Source organism: Vigna angularis, chromosome 2 (assembly GCF_016808095.1).
Source record: "Vigna angularis cultivar LongXiaoDou No.4 chromosome 2, ASM1680809v1, whole genome shotgun sequence".
Lineage (NCBI taxonomy): Eukaryota > Viridiplantae > Streptophyta > Magnoliopsida > Fabales > Fabaceae > Vigna > Vigna angularis.
Genome location: NC_068971.1, coordinates 43,999,757 through 44,016,808, shown reverse-complemented (window position 1 = coordinate 44,016,808; position 17,052 = coordinate 43,999,757). Strand labels below are relative to the sequence as shown.

General features: G+C 34.0%; 1 protein-coding gene and 1 long non-coding RNA gene across 4 annotated transcripts; both read right to left on the bottom strand.

Moving 5' to 3' along the window:
- Positions 1-2,099: 2,099 nt before the first annotated feature.
- Positions 2,100-3,327, bottom strand: LOC128195395 (uncharacterized). Its single transcript, XR_008246836.1, has 2 exons — positions 2,914-3,327; positions 2,100-2,685 (listed from the first exon to the last, which is right to left on the bottom strand). It is a non-coding gene; the product is annotated as an uncharacterized LOC128195395 (long non-coding RNA).
- Positions 3,328-5,218: 1,891 nt separating this feature from the next.
- LOC108322437 (ethylene-insensitive protein 2) lies at positions 5,219-16,784 on the bottom strand. 3 transcript variants are annotated; one of them, XM_017554531.2, is made up of 9 exons: positions 16,557-16,784; positions 15,708-16,015; positions 15,324-15,609; positions 10,850-10,936; positions 10,634-10,744; positions 10,349-10,561; positions 8,686-8,871; positions 5,929-8,574; positions 5,219-5,803 (listed from the first exon to the last, which is right to left on the bottom strand). In XM_017554531.2, exons 3-9 carry the CDS (start codon positions 15,570-15,572, stop codon positions 5,444-5,446), a joined length of 3,852 nt encoding a protein of 1,283 aa, XP_017410020.1. In that variant the 5' UTR covers positions 15,573-15,609; positions 15,708-16,015; positions 16,557-16,784; the 3' UTR covers positions 5,219-5,443. The 3 variants fall into 3 exon arrangements, with proteins under 3 accessions (XP_017410020.1, XP_017410019.1, XP_017410021.1); XM_017554530.2 differs by having other exon boundaries at positions 15,324-16,015; XM_017554532.2 differs by lacking the exon at positions 16,557-16,784 and adding an exon at positions 16,292-16,443 and having other exon boundaries at positions 15,324-16,015.
- Positions 16,785-17,052: the final 268 nt, after the last annotated feature.

Sequence of the window (17,052 nt, the reverse complement as noted above, 5' to 3'; positions counted from 1 at the left end):
GACCAACTGAAACTAAATCAATTAAACTTGATATTTTATATTGAAATAAAACCAAATCAAACCCGAGTTAAAAAAAATGAAATATCAACATTTTATCTAACTATATTATTTACTCAATTTAGCATTGTTCTTTTATTAAACATTTAAATTTTGAGAAATATTTTAGTGAATAAAACTTAACTTTATATATGAATTACAAAAATTATACTACATATAATATGAACAAAAAAGTTTAAGCGTTAATTATAAGAGATCAAATATTTAAACCATTCATTTGTTCAATAATATTTTAGAGTATAAAAAAGAATTATTTGAATAAAAATCAGTAATGTCAACATATATTATATATAAATCCAAAGTGTATTTAATAAAAGTTTATCATTATAGTCCAATTCTTCTCTTATTGGGAATCAATGTATCCAATGAAAATACAAGAATGTATCGCCATATTTGTTTTGACTGAGTTTTTTACTTTGTGCATGGAATATAACTTTTTTCTTGTATCTTATGGCTATATTTGAACTCAATGACATGTATCTTTGTTAATTCATTAACATTAATTTACTTAATTAAAGTATATAAGTAAAGATGATTTTTACTTTACAAATGAATTCTTTAATGATTTTTTTTTCTAATATGGTATCATAAACTATTTTAATGAAGTTGGTTGATTTTATTATACCATTCATTATTAAACCATTCACAAATATGTCTAAAAACATACATTAATATATAAATAAAGATAATTTTCCCTTTTTTAGAGATAAGCTAAGCTTAAAATTACTTTTTAATATTTATCATTTTAATTATTATTTTATATTTGAGTGCAATATATAAATGGTTCAAAAGGTTATAACCAAGACACTGATTAGTTGTTCATTTTTTCTTTTCACTTTAGTCGTTAAATTATTTTTATGTGTGCGAGTTAATGCTTCCATCAGAAAGTTACTTTACACAAGTTTAAAAGGCTGACACTTTTCTCAACATCCAACTTCCCAAATAAATCAATGATATCATATGATTTTTTTACCCTATCAATAAATTTCATTTATTATAAACATAGTAACTTAAGTTCTCCTTCAGAAAAAAAAAACTTATAATTATTTTTGTTTTCCACATCCAAGATATTATAAATCACAAAAATGGAATTGCTCTCATCCTATCATACAATAGATAACAATTAACTACCAAAATAACTTTTAAAGAAACATATATTTAGATCAATAAGGATGCCTGAGATGTCTTGAATATTTTTTTGCAAGCATCTTAAACATAAAATCTTTCAAAAATGACAAAGAGACTCTATATGAGTCTATATTATAAATTGATATAGGATTGTTTTTTAACACTCCATGAACATAATAAAATTCAATTCATGCTCATGTTATATAATTATTATCTTCTCTCTCCCTTCTCCTTTTCTCATTACTATAAATATTCTCACATAAATCCAAAGTCTCTTTTATGATAATAATCATCCTATTATTAGTCATAACATGATGAATATTTAGTTACTTTTCAATTTTGTCAACAATCGGCTTACTAGTTGCTTGTTTGATTATGTATACCTCTACTATGTATGTTATTTCATAAAGGCTCTTATTTTAAGAATCACCATTTATTTCATTCTTAGCACAAATAAAATTAACCATGAATAATTAATTTTCTTATAATTTGCTTACTCTAATAAAACCACTTATATTAACTAAAGTGTTTCTCTTTTATTAATATTTTTTTCACCAATTGAACTTTCAGAGTCTTTAAAGTTTCATATGCATACTCCAATGGTGCATCAATCACATTTGGTTGATAACTAACCAACACTAAACTAAGTTCAAAATGGATGTTCATTAGTTGGTTAATTTATCTTGCATTAAGTATTTATTAAAATTCTTTATTTTTATCTTTGAAAAGATATAAGTGTTACAACATACATCTTTTATGTTAGATGATGTATCTCTAATTACATCAATTAATGACATTCTTAATTGGTAACTACCGCCTAACATTTTTGGATATGCGACAAAATCATAACCAGAGTGGCAAGAAATGGCAAGAAATTAAATGAAACAAACTATAACCTAAACATGAAAATCAAATAACAAATTACATGAGTAACTAATTAACTAGGACGGCAATATTTAATCACCTAATATACCCACTAACGTGGAAACAAATTTCAATGCTCTACTATTTTATTCAAGATTAAGCTATGAACCGTAGCATTCCATTGTACTAGTTTTTCATCAACTGTGTAGATACCCAAGAAAAAACCTGAATTTGTTGATATATATATATATATATATATATATATATATATATATATATATATATATATATATATATATATATATATATATATATATATATATATATATATAATTACACAATAATTTTCAAACTCCAATCCAAAGTGGCTGCAGTATTGATGATGAACAAACTCAAACCACAGGGTAGCAACAGTAATGAGAAAAGGGTAGGCATTATTTGGGTTGGGCCTGTGGTGGAGGAGCAGGAGGCCCATACTGCGGTGGGTTTTGTCGCCGACCCTTGGCCCGGCCACACAGGTAACAGCCCAAAGCCAATATCAAGATGATCAATATTAACGGCAACGATATCACCACCACGAACCCCATTCTGAACTCTTAACTTTACCTTTCTTTGGTCTTTACTTACAACTTATACCTACGACAATGACATCTTCATCCCTCAGAACTAAAAGAATATTCGTGATTTAATTTTCCAAACTAGAAAAATAGAAATCTGCACTGAACTGAAGCATGATTGACCGACATATGGGTTTTATTCCAAAATTGGAAGAACAGATAAATTGAGAATCAAGAAATGATAATTTATTGGATATTGTTTGAATGGGAAGAAAGAAATTGAATTAAGAAATTACATAACGCGTACCTGTTAGCGATGATGTCAGTGAAGGAAGCAGCTTCTGCAAAACAGAAGGTGGAGAGCGAGGAGAGAGATTGAAGGGAAGAAATAGATGCGATCTGGTTAGGAGAATGGAAGTGGTGGAGCAGCAATAAGATTCAAGCTTGTGACACGGTTCGTCGGTGAAGCGTATTCTACGTGTCACAACACTGTTGGACAGTTTGAAACGTATAGATTAGGGTGTAATTAAAGCACTATTGAAGATTGAATCCGTGGTGGTCGATTGAGTGAATGAGTGAAGATGGTTTCGCTTGGGAATCTGATGATGATTGATAAGGGCAACCTTCTCTAATTTGGATCCAAAGTCATCGCTACACCATCACGATTATGTATAATAATACATGATGGAGTAATTTACACCAACTACCTTTCCGTCTTGTATACAGATTTATGAAATTTACTTTGAATTTTTTTAATAAAATAAATGCTTTTAAGTGTATAAGTTTCAAAATTAAGTAAAATTAAATATAAATAAATACCAATGCACATAAAGATATTAATAATTAATATTCAGGGATTTAAAATCAATAAATAAAGATAAACTTAATATTAATATCTAAATTTTCTTAATTCCATTGAATTAGTTAATTAGTTCTTACAAAAACGGTAGAGTTACAGTTATCCTAGCGTATTAAGCAATAGAAGGTTTCCGTTGCCAAATAAAATGTCAGCTCTGAATCGAAATTTATGAACACAAGTGCATCATATATAGGCTCAAGCAATTGTAAACGAACTATTATTATTTTGGTTCTAGATTAAACAATCCTGCTTGTGGGATCAACCTCAATTCCGTTAATACTAATAACCTCGTAGTAAATTTTAGGTTTTTTTTCTTCCGAAAGTAGATTAATTTGTTTTTGATATTACACTTTTGGGTTGTTTTAAAAAAAACATTTAAAGTAAGTCTTGTTTTGTATGTATGGTTTCGTTTTAAAAAAGTTGTCGACATCAGGAAACAGTTGTGACTTTTGAATATAAAGTCGTGAAAACAACTAAAGACTTTTTCATTCTTTTGTTAATATGAAGTTGTAAGAGTTAAAGACGACTTCTATCATATTACTTTTATTTAATCATAGCTTAAATTTCTAATTAAGGTGAAGTAGTCATCATGTTAGACTTATTCTTCCAAAACTAAGTTGTGTTCAGTATGGACAACTTTTTAAAAAATAAGTTACACTGAAGTCGTAGTTGAATGTGATAACTTTTTTGAAAATAATTTTAACTAAAGTTGTGATTGAGTATTAGTAATTTCTGTCAAAAATTAAGTTGAATTAAATGTCATTCGGTATGACAACTTCTTTGAAAATAATTTCAACTAAAGTCGTAACAGGACGAAATGACTTCTGCTAAAAATTAAGTTGAATTTAAGTTATGCATTTATATGACGACTTCGGTTAAATTGATTTTGAGTAGAAGTTATCCTTACATGTAAGAATTTTAATACAATGCAATTTAAACTCAAATCATGCTTTTATATATATATATATATATATATATATATATATATATATATATATATATATATATATATATATATATATATATATATATATATATGACAGTTTCACTATAATTATTTTTGAAGTTTGAGGTTTTATATAATTATTTTTGCTCCTATAATACTTACATGACTTTATTATTTTTAATTTGTGGTATAATTTTTTTGAAAAATTTAAAATTTATAATTGTAAATTACAAATATTAGAAGATAATTTAGTATAAATTTTCCATTACCTTTAAGAAAAACCCAAGATTTTTTTTAAAAAAAATACCCAAGTTATACTCAAATTCATAATAAACATAAATAAAATTTGTCATTGTTTATATTAACTTCAATTCAGCTTATTTATAACCAAAGTCAAAGTCTTGATGTAAATTGCATTGAAGTCATCACATTCATGTATGGCTTCAATGTTACAAAAATTGCATCACGCCTCACAACTTTAGTTAATTTGATCAACTTTAATTTGATCAAGTATAATTATGTTAATCATTCACCTTACACAAAAATCATTTACTCAAATGATTTCAATTTTGATAGTCAAACTCGTTTACGGACATAACGACTTTTTTATGAAGTAACGACTTGATCCTTAGGGTGATTTTCTAAAAAGTTAACCACGATATGTAATTCTGTAACGTAATTGCCCTCGTTATGTAAAACTAAACTTTATTATTGTAAGTGTGTTATTAACATCTCAGTAAGACTTCGCTCTTATATGCAGAGGTGAGGTTTTTAACCAAAAAAACGAGCAAAAAAGGTATGACCAACTTTTCATCTAACCATTTTTTACTTAGATTTTGCAGCACTTGCATACATTACATCTTGCCCAACGTGTATGTAATATAATTGAATTAAATTTGCTGCATGATGAGCAAGGAAATTGATACACGGGGACAACATTTCTTGATAGCATGAGCTGCTTTAAAAAGTAAATTACAAAACAGCTCAATTAGCACCGATTCTGTCAATGCAAATGCTACTGGTTGTAAAGTACTAACGTGGGGTCTTTCGTGAACCTGTGCCTTCATTAATGCCCGGTGGCTTATTAGATAACCTCCGCTTGTACCGTTTGAGAACAGACGCCAAATTTTCCTTCCCCTTAGGGAAAGCAACATCACCTGCAGCAGTTCCTGTACGTCCTTTCCTGCTTGAGATCGCAAGCTCCACATCCTTGATAAGCTCAAGTAACGCTGATGCAGTTGTGCATTTGCCCCGGCTGGGTTTTGCAGTTGGGAGTAGCATCTCGTTTGAAAGATGGGGGTTTAACTTTCGCTGATGCGCGGGTAGAACTTGAAGGCAAAAGCATGGGGCCAAGGGACTACGAGGCTTAAAGAAAGCTGGATCAATGATGCCCTGCTCATAGACCAAAAACAGAAGTAAAAAAATACAGAACTGCCAATGTAGTGGAGAAATTATACAGGCAAGGCAATTGATCTGATCTAATTACTTAAAGATGGGAAACAGTTTAGATAATTTACCTGGAGGCGATTGAGAACATAGGTGTATTTCCCCCAAAGCTCCGGCCGGCTTTCCACAAGTGTAAGGTTAAGAATAGTGTGGATACACCACACCCCAAAGCTTATTATTAAATCAGTTCTCCATATACATCCCTCCCCGCAATTAGGAACTGGAGACGAAGAAAAACCAAGTTTCCTATCAGAAAGACAATAGTGAGCTTCACCCACATGATTGACTTGATTCGTCTCCCTAGTTTCAAATTCACAAACAACCTTCTCCCTCGAGGCGACACAATCAATCAAATCCTCATCAGCTCCACTATTCTTTCTAAACAACCCCTCAGAACCCTCCAATTTTAAGAGCTTCACAATGCAAAGTCTAACTGACAGAAGAAGTTTCTTCTCTATATCCACAAATGAAGTAGTTTCTTGAACTATTGCATTAGGCCTATTTCCCACACCTTCCATAATAATATTACTATTTTTCTCAGGCCCAAACTGCTCACAAGGCAGTCTAGACCGTACAGATCCATTAACAAAACCAGAGCTCAACTGTGAAGAGAGTGCCTCGTTGTAAGCTTTAGATGAAGAGAGTTCATTGAAGGCCAAATGACTCCCTGTTCTTGTTCCAGAATTTGAATATGGTGATCTTTCATAACAAGTCCTACTAGCATGAGATCCATGTCCAACAGAACCATCCCATGGAGCATTTTTATCAGACACATAAGCAGACTTTTGGGCGATGGAGTATCCTGAAATGTCTGGCAAACTGTGGTACTTTTTAGTATTAACTGAGTTGAGTGTATTATCTACAGATCCAGAAGGGTAAAAATCGTTATAAGACCTCTCAGATTGTAATTGGCAATCTCTAGTGATAGCTACTTTTGGGAACCCTGGGGGTTGGCCTACACTTGGACCACTACACAACCTTTTCCCCAAAGCAAACGCAAGAGAATCCCTGTACTTTGCATTAACTATCGAAGGGGATTTCAGTGATGACAAGTCCACTGGACCATTTAGGTTAGCAGAATCTCCGTCTTTACCAAGTCGACTAAGATAAGATGCAGTCTGATAACCATGTATGGTAGCTGGTTGATAATCCCGAGTCTCTGATGAATGTAGATTACGTACACTGAAATAGCGCCTCTCACCAGAATCAAGGAGATTGTGGCTCGAGTTCTGCACATATGCATCCAATAATTGGATGTGATCTGGCCGCATTGAAGAATTACTCCTTTGGAGGCCATAAGAAGACTCTGAATTACATTGCATCAAAGGCTGCTTGGAAGAATCATATAGATCAGAGTTCGCTGAAGTGTTAGAAACTCTACCTCCTAAAGATCCTGAGTATTCAGAGTAGTCCTTTCTACATACATCCACTTTTTGCAAAGAACTGGTAGGTCTTAAATCGACACCCACTCCCAGCAGAAGGTCAATTTTATTAGCCTTTGCTTCCTGGGTTATATGGCCATATAAATCAAATAGTTGTCCCCAGAATTCATTAAGAACAGCAGCTAGCTGACGCCTTGCTGCACGCCCTAAGCCTTCTATTCTCGAAAGACTTCCAAAGCTATTCCCTCCTTCATCACTTTTTCCATTAAGACACCTGAATGATGCAGGGCCATCTGATGTTGAAGATGGTACATTTGCTAACAAAAATCCGGAAGGTTCTTCAGCTTCCCACGAATCAGCATCATCATCATCATCCCTTTCAGCATTTAAATCTCCTTCAACTTCCATAGTTTTCTCAATTGGGTTATTTGTTTCCATTGTTATAGTTTTGGTGTCTTCCAATTGAGAATGGGAAATCTCATTAATCACTGTTGTTACAACTTCAGACTCTGATGTGGAAGCCAACATAGCAGAATGATTCTTCCTTGCAACATTCACGTGGAGTTCAGGTTCCATTACAGATTTAGGTAGAGCAGGATGAAAACTTGGATGTGATACATCAGAGTACTCCAAGGTCTTTGTTACAGCTGGTGTGGGTTCCTGTACATGCATAGGTTCATCTTCACGACATCTTGTTTCAGTTAAATAAGATTTCTCGCCAATAATTGGTGGATTAGGCAGAGTGTTTGGCATATCCCAGTTCCACGTCTTAGAATCTAATCGAACACTGACAGATCTCAAAGGTGTGGCTGCTAACCAAAGCATAAAACATAACGATAAAACGGAAGTTGTTAGAAGAACTAAATATGAGATAGATACACCACTCCCCACATTCCATCTCAAATCACTAGCCCAATCGCTATTTCCAAACATCATTTCTACCACAAATACAATATTCAAGCCAAGCATCCCAATGAATATGATCAATGCCAAAAGTTCCAGAAACTGGGAAATCTTGTGTACACCCATTATTGATCTAGATGTAGCTACACGAAAAAGGGGGATCACTAGAGATGGAAGTTGTAGAGCTACCAAAACTTGAGTGAATAATAGTAGCTGATACATCCCTTCGGCTCCTGAACTCCAGACAAAATAAAGGGCAGGCAAAACAGTAATCACTCTAATTGTAGCATAGTGAAGCCAACCCGGAATATCCAATTTTAAGAAACCTTGCACTACTACTTCTCCACCTAAACTCCAACTTAATGCGGTGATTTGATTTGCAAGAAACAAAAGGAGTAAAAACCCAAGTAGAGCTATTGGGTTACGTAAGACCTGCATAAGAATCTCAGGATTATTATATATTTATTTATCATTCAGAACACAAACGGCAAATAGGATGCTGTAAGTATTCTTTTGTAAACCAATTGCAGAGGGAAAGGAGACCTGTTCCATTGGTGACAATGCATCCTGGAAAGTTAGCAGAACATGCCCTGTACTGTAGAACTCATTTGCCGAGGAGGTCATCAACATATTATTTACCAGATAAAGACCACTGAAAACACATAATATGGCCAAAAAATGGTTATGACACAAAGCATTCTTTGAAATGCTTGCCGGTCCCTGATGCCACTGAAAAGAAAAGAAAAAGAAAATTCAGATTGACATAAAACATGATGTACAATCTTTTTCACCTAGGTGCACAAATGATCAAAGGTGTATAGGAAGTGATGGTTGATCAAAGAAAAACCTAAATAAAACATTAAGAACCTCTAATTTTATCAAAAGAAACATTTTTATAGCCTAAACTCAAAAGAAATATACCGGGGACTACATCTATATGCATAAATAAAAACAGTAAAGGAATGTCACTTTGAGAATATGCGACAAACTATTTTTCTTTCCGTTTTAAGTATGCCATTAAAATTTAGTAAGTTCATTTTATACCTTCGTCATCTAAGGCACTACTGATGAACATCCTTAGAGTAAAATAATTAAAAAGCATAGATCAAAGTGTTCAATGGAATAAAATCTAAATGATTAATAAAATAGTTCTACGGAATTCTAAGAGTGAAAAGTCTTTTTTTTAACGAATCATAGATATTCACAATTTCAAAAAACTGTTTCTAGAAAAACCATACGAAGTGTACAGGCTCCCATGCAAGCGACAAACAGTGGATGGAGCACTTGTCCAAACCATACCATAGAAGACAAACTATCAGTTACTAACCCTTCTTTTAGAATTGAGGTCGGCCGCCTATCTAGAAACATGTAACAGGAACTACTCAAAACCATTACTAACATATTGGTGAATGATGCATTCCCCCCAACCACAATATCGAGTAATAAAGGATGCTCGTTTTATTTTCTGCATAAAATCCCTTTTTAAAACCATCCCTGCTTCATGGAAACAAATACCCCAATGAAATCCCATTGGGCCAACTTCATGGCATCTAATATTATATTACAATCCAAAGCAATAATATCTATGCCATCATGTCCCTTCACAAGGGTGCTTGCATGAATAACATTAAACTGAAGGAACTTAAGAATAAGTAATCAATGAAAACAAACATAAGACAGCCAAAAGGGCCAATAGTTTACTTGTAGAGCTTGAGGCAAGAGAGCTCAAAGCCATTTTGGTTTCCACAATCAAATCATAAAGTGTTCAAACATTGAATGTATAATTTTCATTACTCAATTAGATAACAAAACAATCTGATGATGTAAGGGAAGAGAGACTTGGTAGATAACCACTCACAACACAACGTTTTTGCTGCAAGTATACACAATCAAGTACGAATAATAACAAATAACAAGTGTATCATTCCATAATAAAAAGAAATTAAAGTCCAGCATTGCTCAAAGTACTTGTCAACTTGAGCATAAGATTTATCAAAGATAGTAAACCTTCAGAAGTCCAGCAGCAAGGCAACTGCCCACGAAAGCCTGTTACCATTTTGCAAGAGGCAGGTTTTTCCTTTATGAACAAGCGGAATATGATGAGCAAAAATATCCACAAACAAATTAAAGATATGGTTTTTGCAGAATGCCACGGAAGCAGACATTTCATTGTATATGCATAGAGGAAAATGAGAGGAAATAATACCTGTACAATAGAGGAATGCAGGTAAAAGTTGTGAGGTACAAGATTTGCTCCTAGAAGACTCATTAGCACAAATGCACTCTCCCCACTCAATCTTATTAATATTCCATTCATGGAAAATGGAATTTCCGGTTGATTGACAAGCATTCCAAGTATAAAAGAAACCAATACAAAGCCTGCAACAAACTTGCCTAGGAATTTTGCCTTCTCAATGTCCTAGACAAAGCAATTTGATAAGTATAGTGTTGTTCTAAAGAGATTTATGAATAAGCAAATGATGATACTTACAAGTAAGACTGCAAGAAGTATGTGAAAAACAACACCAGTAGCAGCTAAAAAGACACAACTGAACAAGTCCCATCCAAAAATAAGATTTAACCCTTGTGCCATGCCCAAGATCTTGCAAAACAGGTAAATCATAGCTTCAAGTCAAAAAGTTTTATATATATAAATTAAATTCATTGTTGAAGAGCATAGAAACCTGAGGTTAATCAAGAATATTACCATGTTAAGGTCTAGCATTATCACTGAAAGTTCTGTTTGAACTCCAAGGAGCATGCATGTCCATGTATCATACTCGTCACTGCAAATCTTTGGATAAAGAAAGTGACGTTAGTCTATAAGCAAAACACCCTAGTTAAGAACATGCAAGAAGCCTTATCTGAGCTTGCTTTTTAAGCAGCAAGTGTGAGCTTGACTGCATTAGTTAGAGGCAGAAATACCAAACATAAATCAACTATAAACCCAGTAATCAACTCAGCAAACATGTTAGGTTATGTAAATTTTGTAATTAGAATTATCATAAGATACTTGTGAAGCTTTATGTAAGTATGCATTTATGTAAAATAACATCACCTTATTTGTGGAGTTAACTGAGGATCCAGAAAGATACCTAATTATAAAATGGAATTACTCTATCCTATAATTGTTATTGAGCTACCCATAGTATATGTCCACACTCTAGATGTCTATCCTAGGCATGAGGGGCTGCTGTTACTAGGTCACTCATATTTGTCCATGCTCCAAATGTCTAGTCGACATGATGAGGTATGTTGAGATCTTATGATAACTAAAGACCAATATAGTCCTTGGTTAAGCAATCCTCACCTCATAAACCAATTTGGTGGACTAAGCTAGGTCATAAGCCCACATTATTAGAACAGTAATGGTAAAGTTAAATGGCTTAAGGATTGTTTATAGACCAAAGGGTATTATTTTATTCAAGTCTTTGAACTGGATAATGGAGGTAACTTCTCTCCATTGGCTAAGATTGCCTCGATTCAATTATTCTTGCTCATGTTTGCAATTAGTCAGTGTCCTCTTTATCAACTTCACATTAAAACGTCTTTCTTCATTATGATCTCATTCATGAGGTATATATGGAGCAACCTCTTGATTTTTTCAGTTGGAGAGTATTTCAAACTACTTTGCCATCTCCGAATATAATTATAAGGTCTTAAAGACAATGTTTAGCCGATTTAGTATTGTCGCTCAACAGAGTCATGTGATTTGGTATTGTCATTAAATAACAAAACGTATACACTTTATCGTGTATATTAACAACATAGTGATTACAAGAAGTGATCACCATAGCATTGCAAAAGTAAAGTATCACCACACTCAACATTTGCAAACCAAATATGTTGACATCAATATTTCCTTGGTATATAGGTGGTATGATCCAAGAATGACATTGTCAATCTCCAATGAAAGTATGCAATGGACATCTTTGAAGAAGCAAAGTTAATTGGTACTAAGCATGTACGCAGATCCTAATGTCAAACGTCTGCTAAGTTAGGTGGAATCATTCTCAAATATTGAAAAATATGAAGGACTAGTGGGGAAACTGAACAAAGTGAATCCTCTCAATATCTCTTTTGCAGGTAGCGTGATAAGTTAGTTCTTAACTCTCTTCGAAGGGCTTTGAGATGCAATAATTAACATATCCCCATTTATCGAATAGGCAGCTAGACTTTGCCCGCTAGTCTATCCTACTCATACTGTCACACCGACTTGGTCAATCTCTTTGCTTGTTTGCCGTCTAAGCCAGCCCATCGCTTTTCCACTTTACTTTACGCCTTCCCATCCGAGTGACATAAGCTTAACCCTGTCAAATCATGTTAGACTAAGAAGAGCCTTGGGATCCAGACCCTTGTCAGACTGATGTTGCGCCTCATTAGACATCAGCGAAACACACAACTCGATGTTAATCAAGGTTGGTACGCTCCACAGAAAAAGAAGGGGTAGCAAGCTTGTGCGAGTTGGTAATGGCACGTAAGCCGCGCCTTATGTAAATGGCCTCCTGTCTTTGCTTGTCTTGTGTAGTATGACGTACACGTAGTCTGTTACTCTTGTTCCTTAACTCGTCCCTTCCCGTAGCCCACGGAGCGTTCGTAGGTTAGCTCGTTAGTAAAGCAAGGAAATCCTACTGGCGGTAGCGGTTGTAACTTTGACCTATTCTAGCCGCTTCTTTGATCATCGCATTCATTATTGATTCACATTCTATCCTCGGGCGGGAAGTCTCAAAGCTCTTTTGCCACCATTGAGGAACCTGATAAGCTCTTTTGCCAGCATTCAGGAACCTGATAATTTTGATTAAAGTAGTTATCCGATAGACGCAATTTGACAATTAGCGAAGGTGTCACCTTCTAAACTTACTTTTCTTGAGTCAATGGAGTACGACATGGATAAAACCCATCCCCATCTGAGTAGAGACTTCCTAAGCTAAGAAGTTTTCAAAGCAAGGGAGGAATGAACTTCTAGCTTGATTACCGGGAACTCTCTCTTGATAGATGAAGAACCCCTGGCTAAGCACTCAGAAAGTGCTCCTCCAGATGTCTGTCCCACAGAGAGGTAGTTAGAATAGACCCTGAGACAAGAAGCTGACAGAGAAGCAAGGGTCTTGAGGGGTGAACCCTCTGACTCAAGATACACGAGCTCCTCTACACCCATTTCCTCTGAAAGCCCTTTTGCCAGCTTAGCGTAGAGAGATAGCCCCATGAAAGGAAGAATATATGGGTAGATCAAAGCCTGCTGAAAGCCAAGAATGGGATACGGGGACGAAAGCTCAGAGACCCTTTGTTCAACTTCTCTACCAGAAGCGGAAGTTTAACCCATATGAATTTAGTTCTAAACCACCTGATGAAGACGGTGATCGTAATCAGGTTATGGGAAACTCTAAGTGTTGTTGCCAGATCATATGCAAAATCAAAATATCAAGTCATGGCCATACCCACTGGTGAACTAATATGGCTCAAACAGTTGAGGCTTGGGAAAGTTTCGTAAATGACACTTATAAATCACCATTAGACAGCCCTACTCATTGCCTCAATTCCAATATTACATTAGAGGATCAAAGACATTAAGATAGATTTCCCCTTTATAAAGGGAAAGATCTTATTCATAACTGAATTAATACCAATAATGTTAAAAACTCTTTATTTCTGAAAGTGGTAACAAAATTGAGGAAAAAATAATAAGAAAAAATGTGAGGGGTGGGGATAAGAAATTATTATGGGAGGGGAATGGATAATCTGATTCCTTCTATTTAGTTATTATTTAAAGATGGAATAAGCAAGAAATAATCCATAATTAAATGTAATATCCATACTTCCTACTTCAAAGACTCCCCTTAAAGGAAATGTGAAAGAGAAAATTGATCACATTTCATTTCTATAAAAGCTTAATAGTATTTTTTTTTCTTTTGATTTAGACTGTGTTATTTTAGTCACCCAAGCCTCTTTCTAACCAATTAAGTCCCTCTAATTTTAAAACTAAGCAAATTTGGGCTTCTTTAGTTTCCCACTATTTGGACGCTTATAATAGATCGGGGACATGAATTACACTGAAAGTTTAAAAGTTATTAATTCAGTGGAAATTTGATAAAATTAAAAAAATTATAAAATGTGAGATTAGGGTTTGAAGATGGTAACATACTGATTTTTATTTTATTTTTGAATGAAATTTGATTTTTTGTAATGGATGTTTTAAATCAAATGAGGTTTAAAACTAATTAATTGATTCCATTTATGAAAATAAATTTTAAATATAAAAATACTTAATTAGTTTGAAAAAACATGGTACTACTGCATGTGATTCAAACTAAAGAAACCAAAAATAAAATCTTTATTAGCAAAAGTGCAATTTTTTTATAAACTTCTAAGTTTGTTAAGAATCAAAAAGTAAAAAAGAGATTATATTAACAAGATTCATTGGTAGAATATTGATAATACCTATGAAGTATCATTGACATATGATCAACATGAAAAAAAAAATCTTAATTGAGAATTAGATTTATGCAATGTACACTGTATAATCGATTTTGTTAAGTTGTACAGTTTTCCTATAGCAACAATCCTAACAATAGAATTCTAAGAAACATATCTCTTAGTAGTTAAAATAACTAGTCATGTATTATAAAACAAACATCACAAAATATGCCGAGTCATGCATTATTTATAATATAAGTTGTTTTCTTTTAATTTTTTTATGATAATAGTGTCTAGAAATTGTTTAGTTACAAATAGGTGTGGACTCATCTTTTAACTCATGCTTAACTCGTGTCAAAGAGGTGTCCAAGATGTCTAAGTAGATTTTTTTTTATTATTTTGACATGGTTGACAAGTGTCGAACATGTGTGTTCAACAGATATTGTATCCAAAAATTCTCCCACACGTTCTACAGAGGTGTCGGTGCTTTCTGGGAAAATACCACTAATAAATCTTTCTTAAACTCAAATAATGTGGTTTATTTTGGAGAAATTAGAGGAAACACACACAAGTAATTTTCTTTTGGGTTCATTTTCTTTTGTGAAAGTGATTTCTTCTCAATGTTCTTCCTAATGAGCAACTACTCTTTTAACAGGGTGTGAATATCAGGCTGGATAAAAAGCATTTCAGAGTGCAGAAGCGTTTCATAATAATGAAGTCTCATTACAACAGCATAATTTTATAAATCATTGAAATAGAAAACAAAATACCTGTGCGAGATTTTTTCCTGTAACTACGCCAATCCTTGCAGAAATGTACTGACAGAATATAGCAGCAAAATTGAAAATAAGCATGAAAGCCATCAGATCAAACCCAAACCGTGCACCACCTTCAACGGTCGCTACCCACTTTCCAGGGTCAACATATCCTGTAGAAATCAAAAGCATAGGTACAATAGCAGGAAGTGACTGACGGAGAAAGCTAGGAGGGTGGTTGGGACTCAATCTCTCTGCCTCCATTTTACTCCTTGATATGATACCAGCACCAATGAAGCTACTGAAAAGAATATGATACCCAGATCGTAACAAACACTTTGAAGCAGCTAAAACTCTCCATGACCCATAGACAATTCCATTACTACAACTTAACTATACCTCTATCAATAGATTCCTTTTATTACAGTCACAGATACGTTAGCAGCTTCAAATATATAAACTAAGCAGCTAAAAAAAGCACTTGCAACTCGCAAAAGTTTAACACATAGCACATCCGTGTATGCCAGCAGCATGCCAATAATATTCAACTATCAGCTGTGATCATAAGATAAAAAACTGAGGTTCTCAATCAAGTCAACACGACTGAAAATCAGTCCAATTGACGTCAAACTACAGAAACAACTCCGGCGATTCTCTTTTCACAAACACACCCATATTCATTACTTCTCCACTCGAATTTCCTCATCCTGCACCATCAAGTTGATCAAAGTAACAACATTAGCACCAAAACAAAAAAAAAAATCACAAGAAAATAGTTAAAAAGCAGAACACTCATTCATCACTCGAGAATTCGTCATCACTACTAAGCCTCGAAAGGAAACAAGTAAAACGCAACCAAATCCACATGAAAACTCCCTCAAAAAAACAAAAATCAGATCATCAACACATCACCCTCGGTAATAGCAGTAATTAGAGCAACAAATAGTACAGCATTCGAGAGTTAAAACAAATTAACTACTAACAGTGGAAACAGTATAAGACAAGTGGCAAAACAGAACTCCGCTCCAAAATCACGGAGAAGAAGTAAACAGCGTAGCAGAAAAGGCGAAAGAGATGAAAACCCTCAGTGAATGGAAAAGGTCAAGTAAGAGATAACAGAGGCAACGAAAAGTTTGAAGTGGATCAGATGCAAGCGAAGTAAGGATAAACATTTGCACGAAATTCGAGGACGATGGTGATGACACATGTTACCGTACAGTTAGGGTTGCGAAGAAAGGAAACAATTACCTTCTCTTCTCTGCTTCTTCTCTTTCCTTCATCTGCCAATCGCTCTAACTAGATCTCACTCACTCTCACGGGACCATTCAAAGTTTCATGTGCAATCAGATATATATTAGCGGAATATTCTATTTACTTTTATATTATCTTTGTAATTTATACAAATGAAGAGAGAGAAAAGAGAGAGGAACTTGTTCTGGGAAAGCAAACAGAGAAAGTTGTGTTGTTGTTATGTTTAAGTATGAAAGTATGAGTGTTGAAAAGGGGGCTGGTAACTCCAAAGCCCTTATAAAAGACAGTTACCGTTTTGGCGTTTTGCATATGAAATTTCATTTATAGCTACCTCTAACTGGTTCCAACTTTTCTTCCAAAAGAGGAAAATATGTGTTTTAATATTTTCAACTTCGCCATTATCATAAACATACGCTGTCAAGGAAAGGAAAGTAGGGGATGCAATGCAACCCTCTCAACACTCCTCGCCAAAATTTATGAAATGTCCCTACTC

Excerpts from the sequence above, each read along its gene's own strand:
- LOC108322437 (XM_017554530.2), bottom strand. The coding sequence starts at position 15,572 with ATGGAGGCAGAGAGATTGAGTCCCAACCACCCTCCTAGCTTTCTCCGT. Across the intron at positions 10,937-15,323 it reads CAGGAAAAAATCTCGCACAG|ATTTGCAGTGACGAGTATGA; the intron begins GTATTTTGTTTT and ends CTTTATCCAAAG. Across the intron at positions 8,575-8,685 it reads CATTGTCACCAATGGAACAG|GTCTTACGTAACCCAATAGC; the intron begins GTCTCCTTTCCC and ends ATTCTTATGCAG.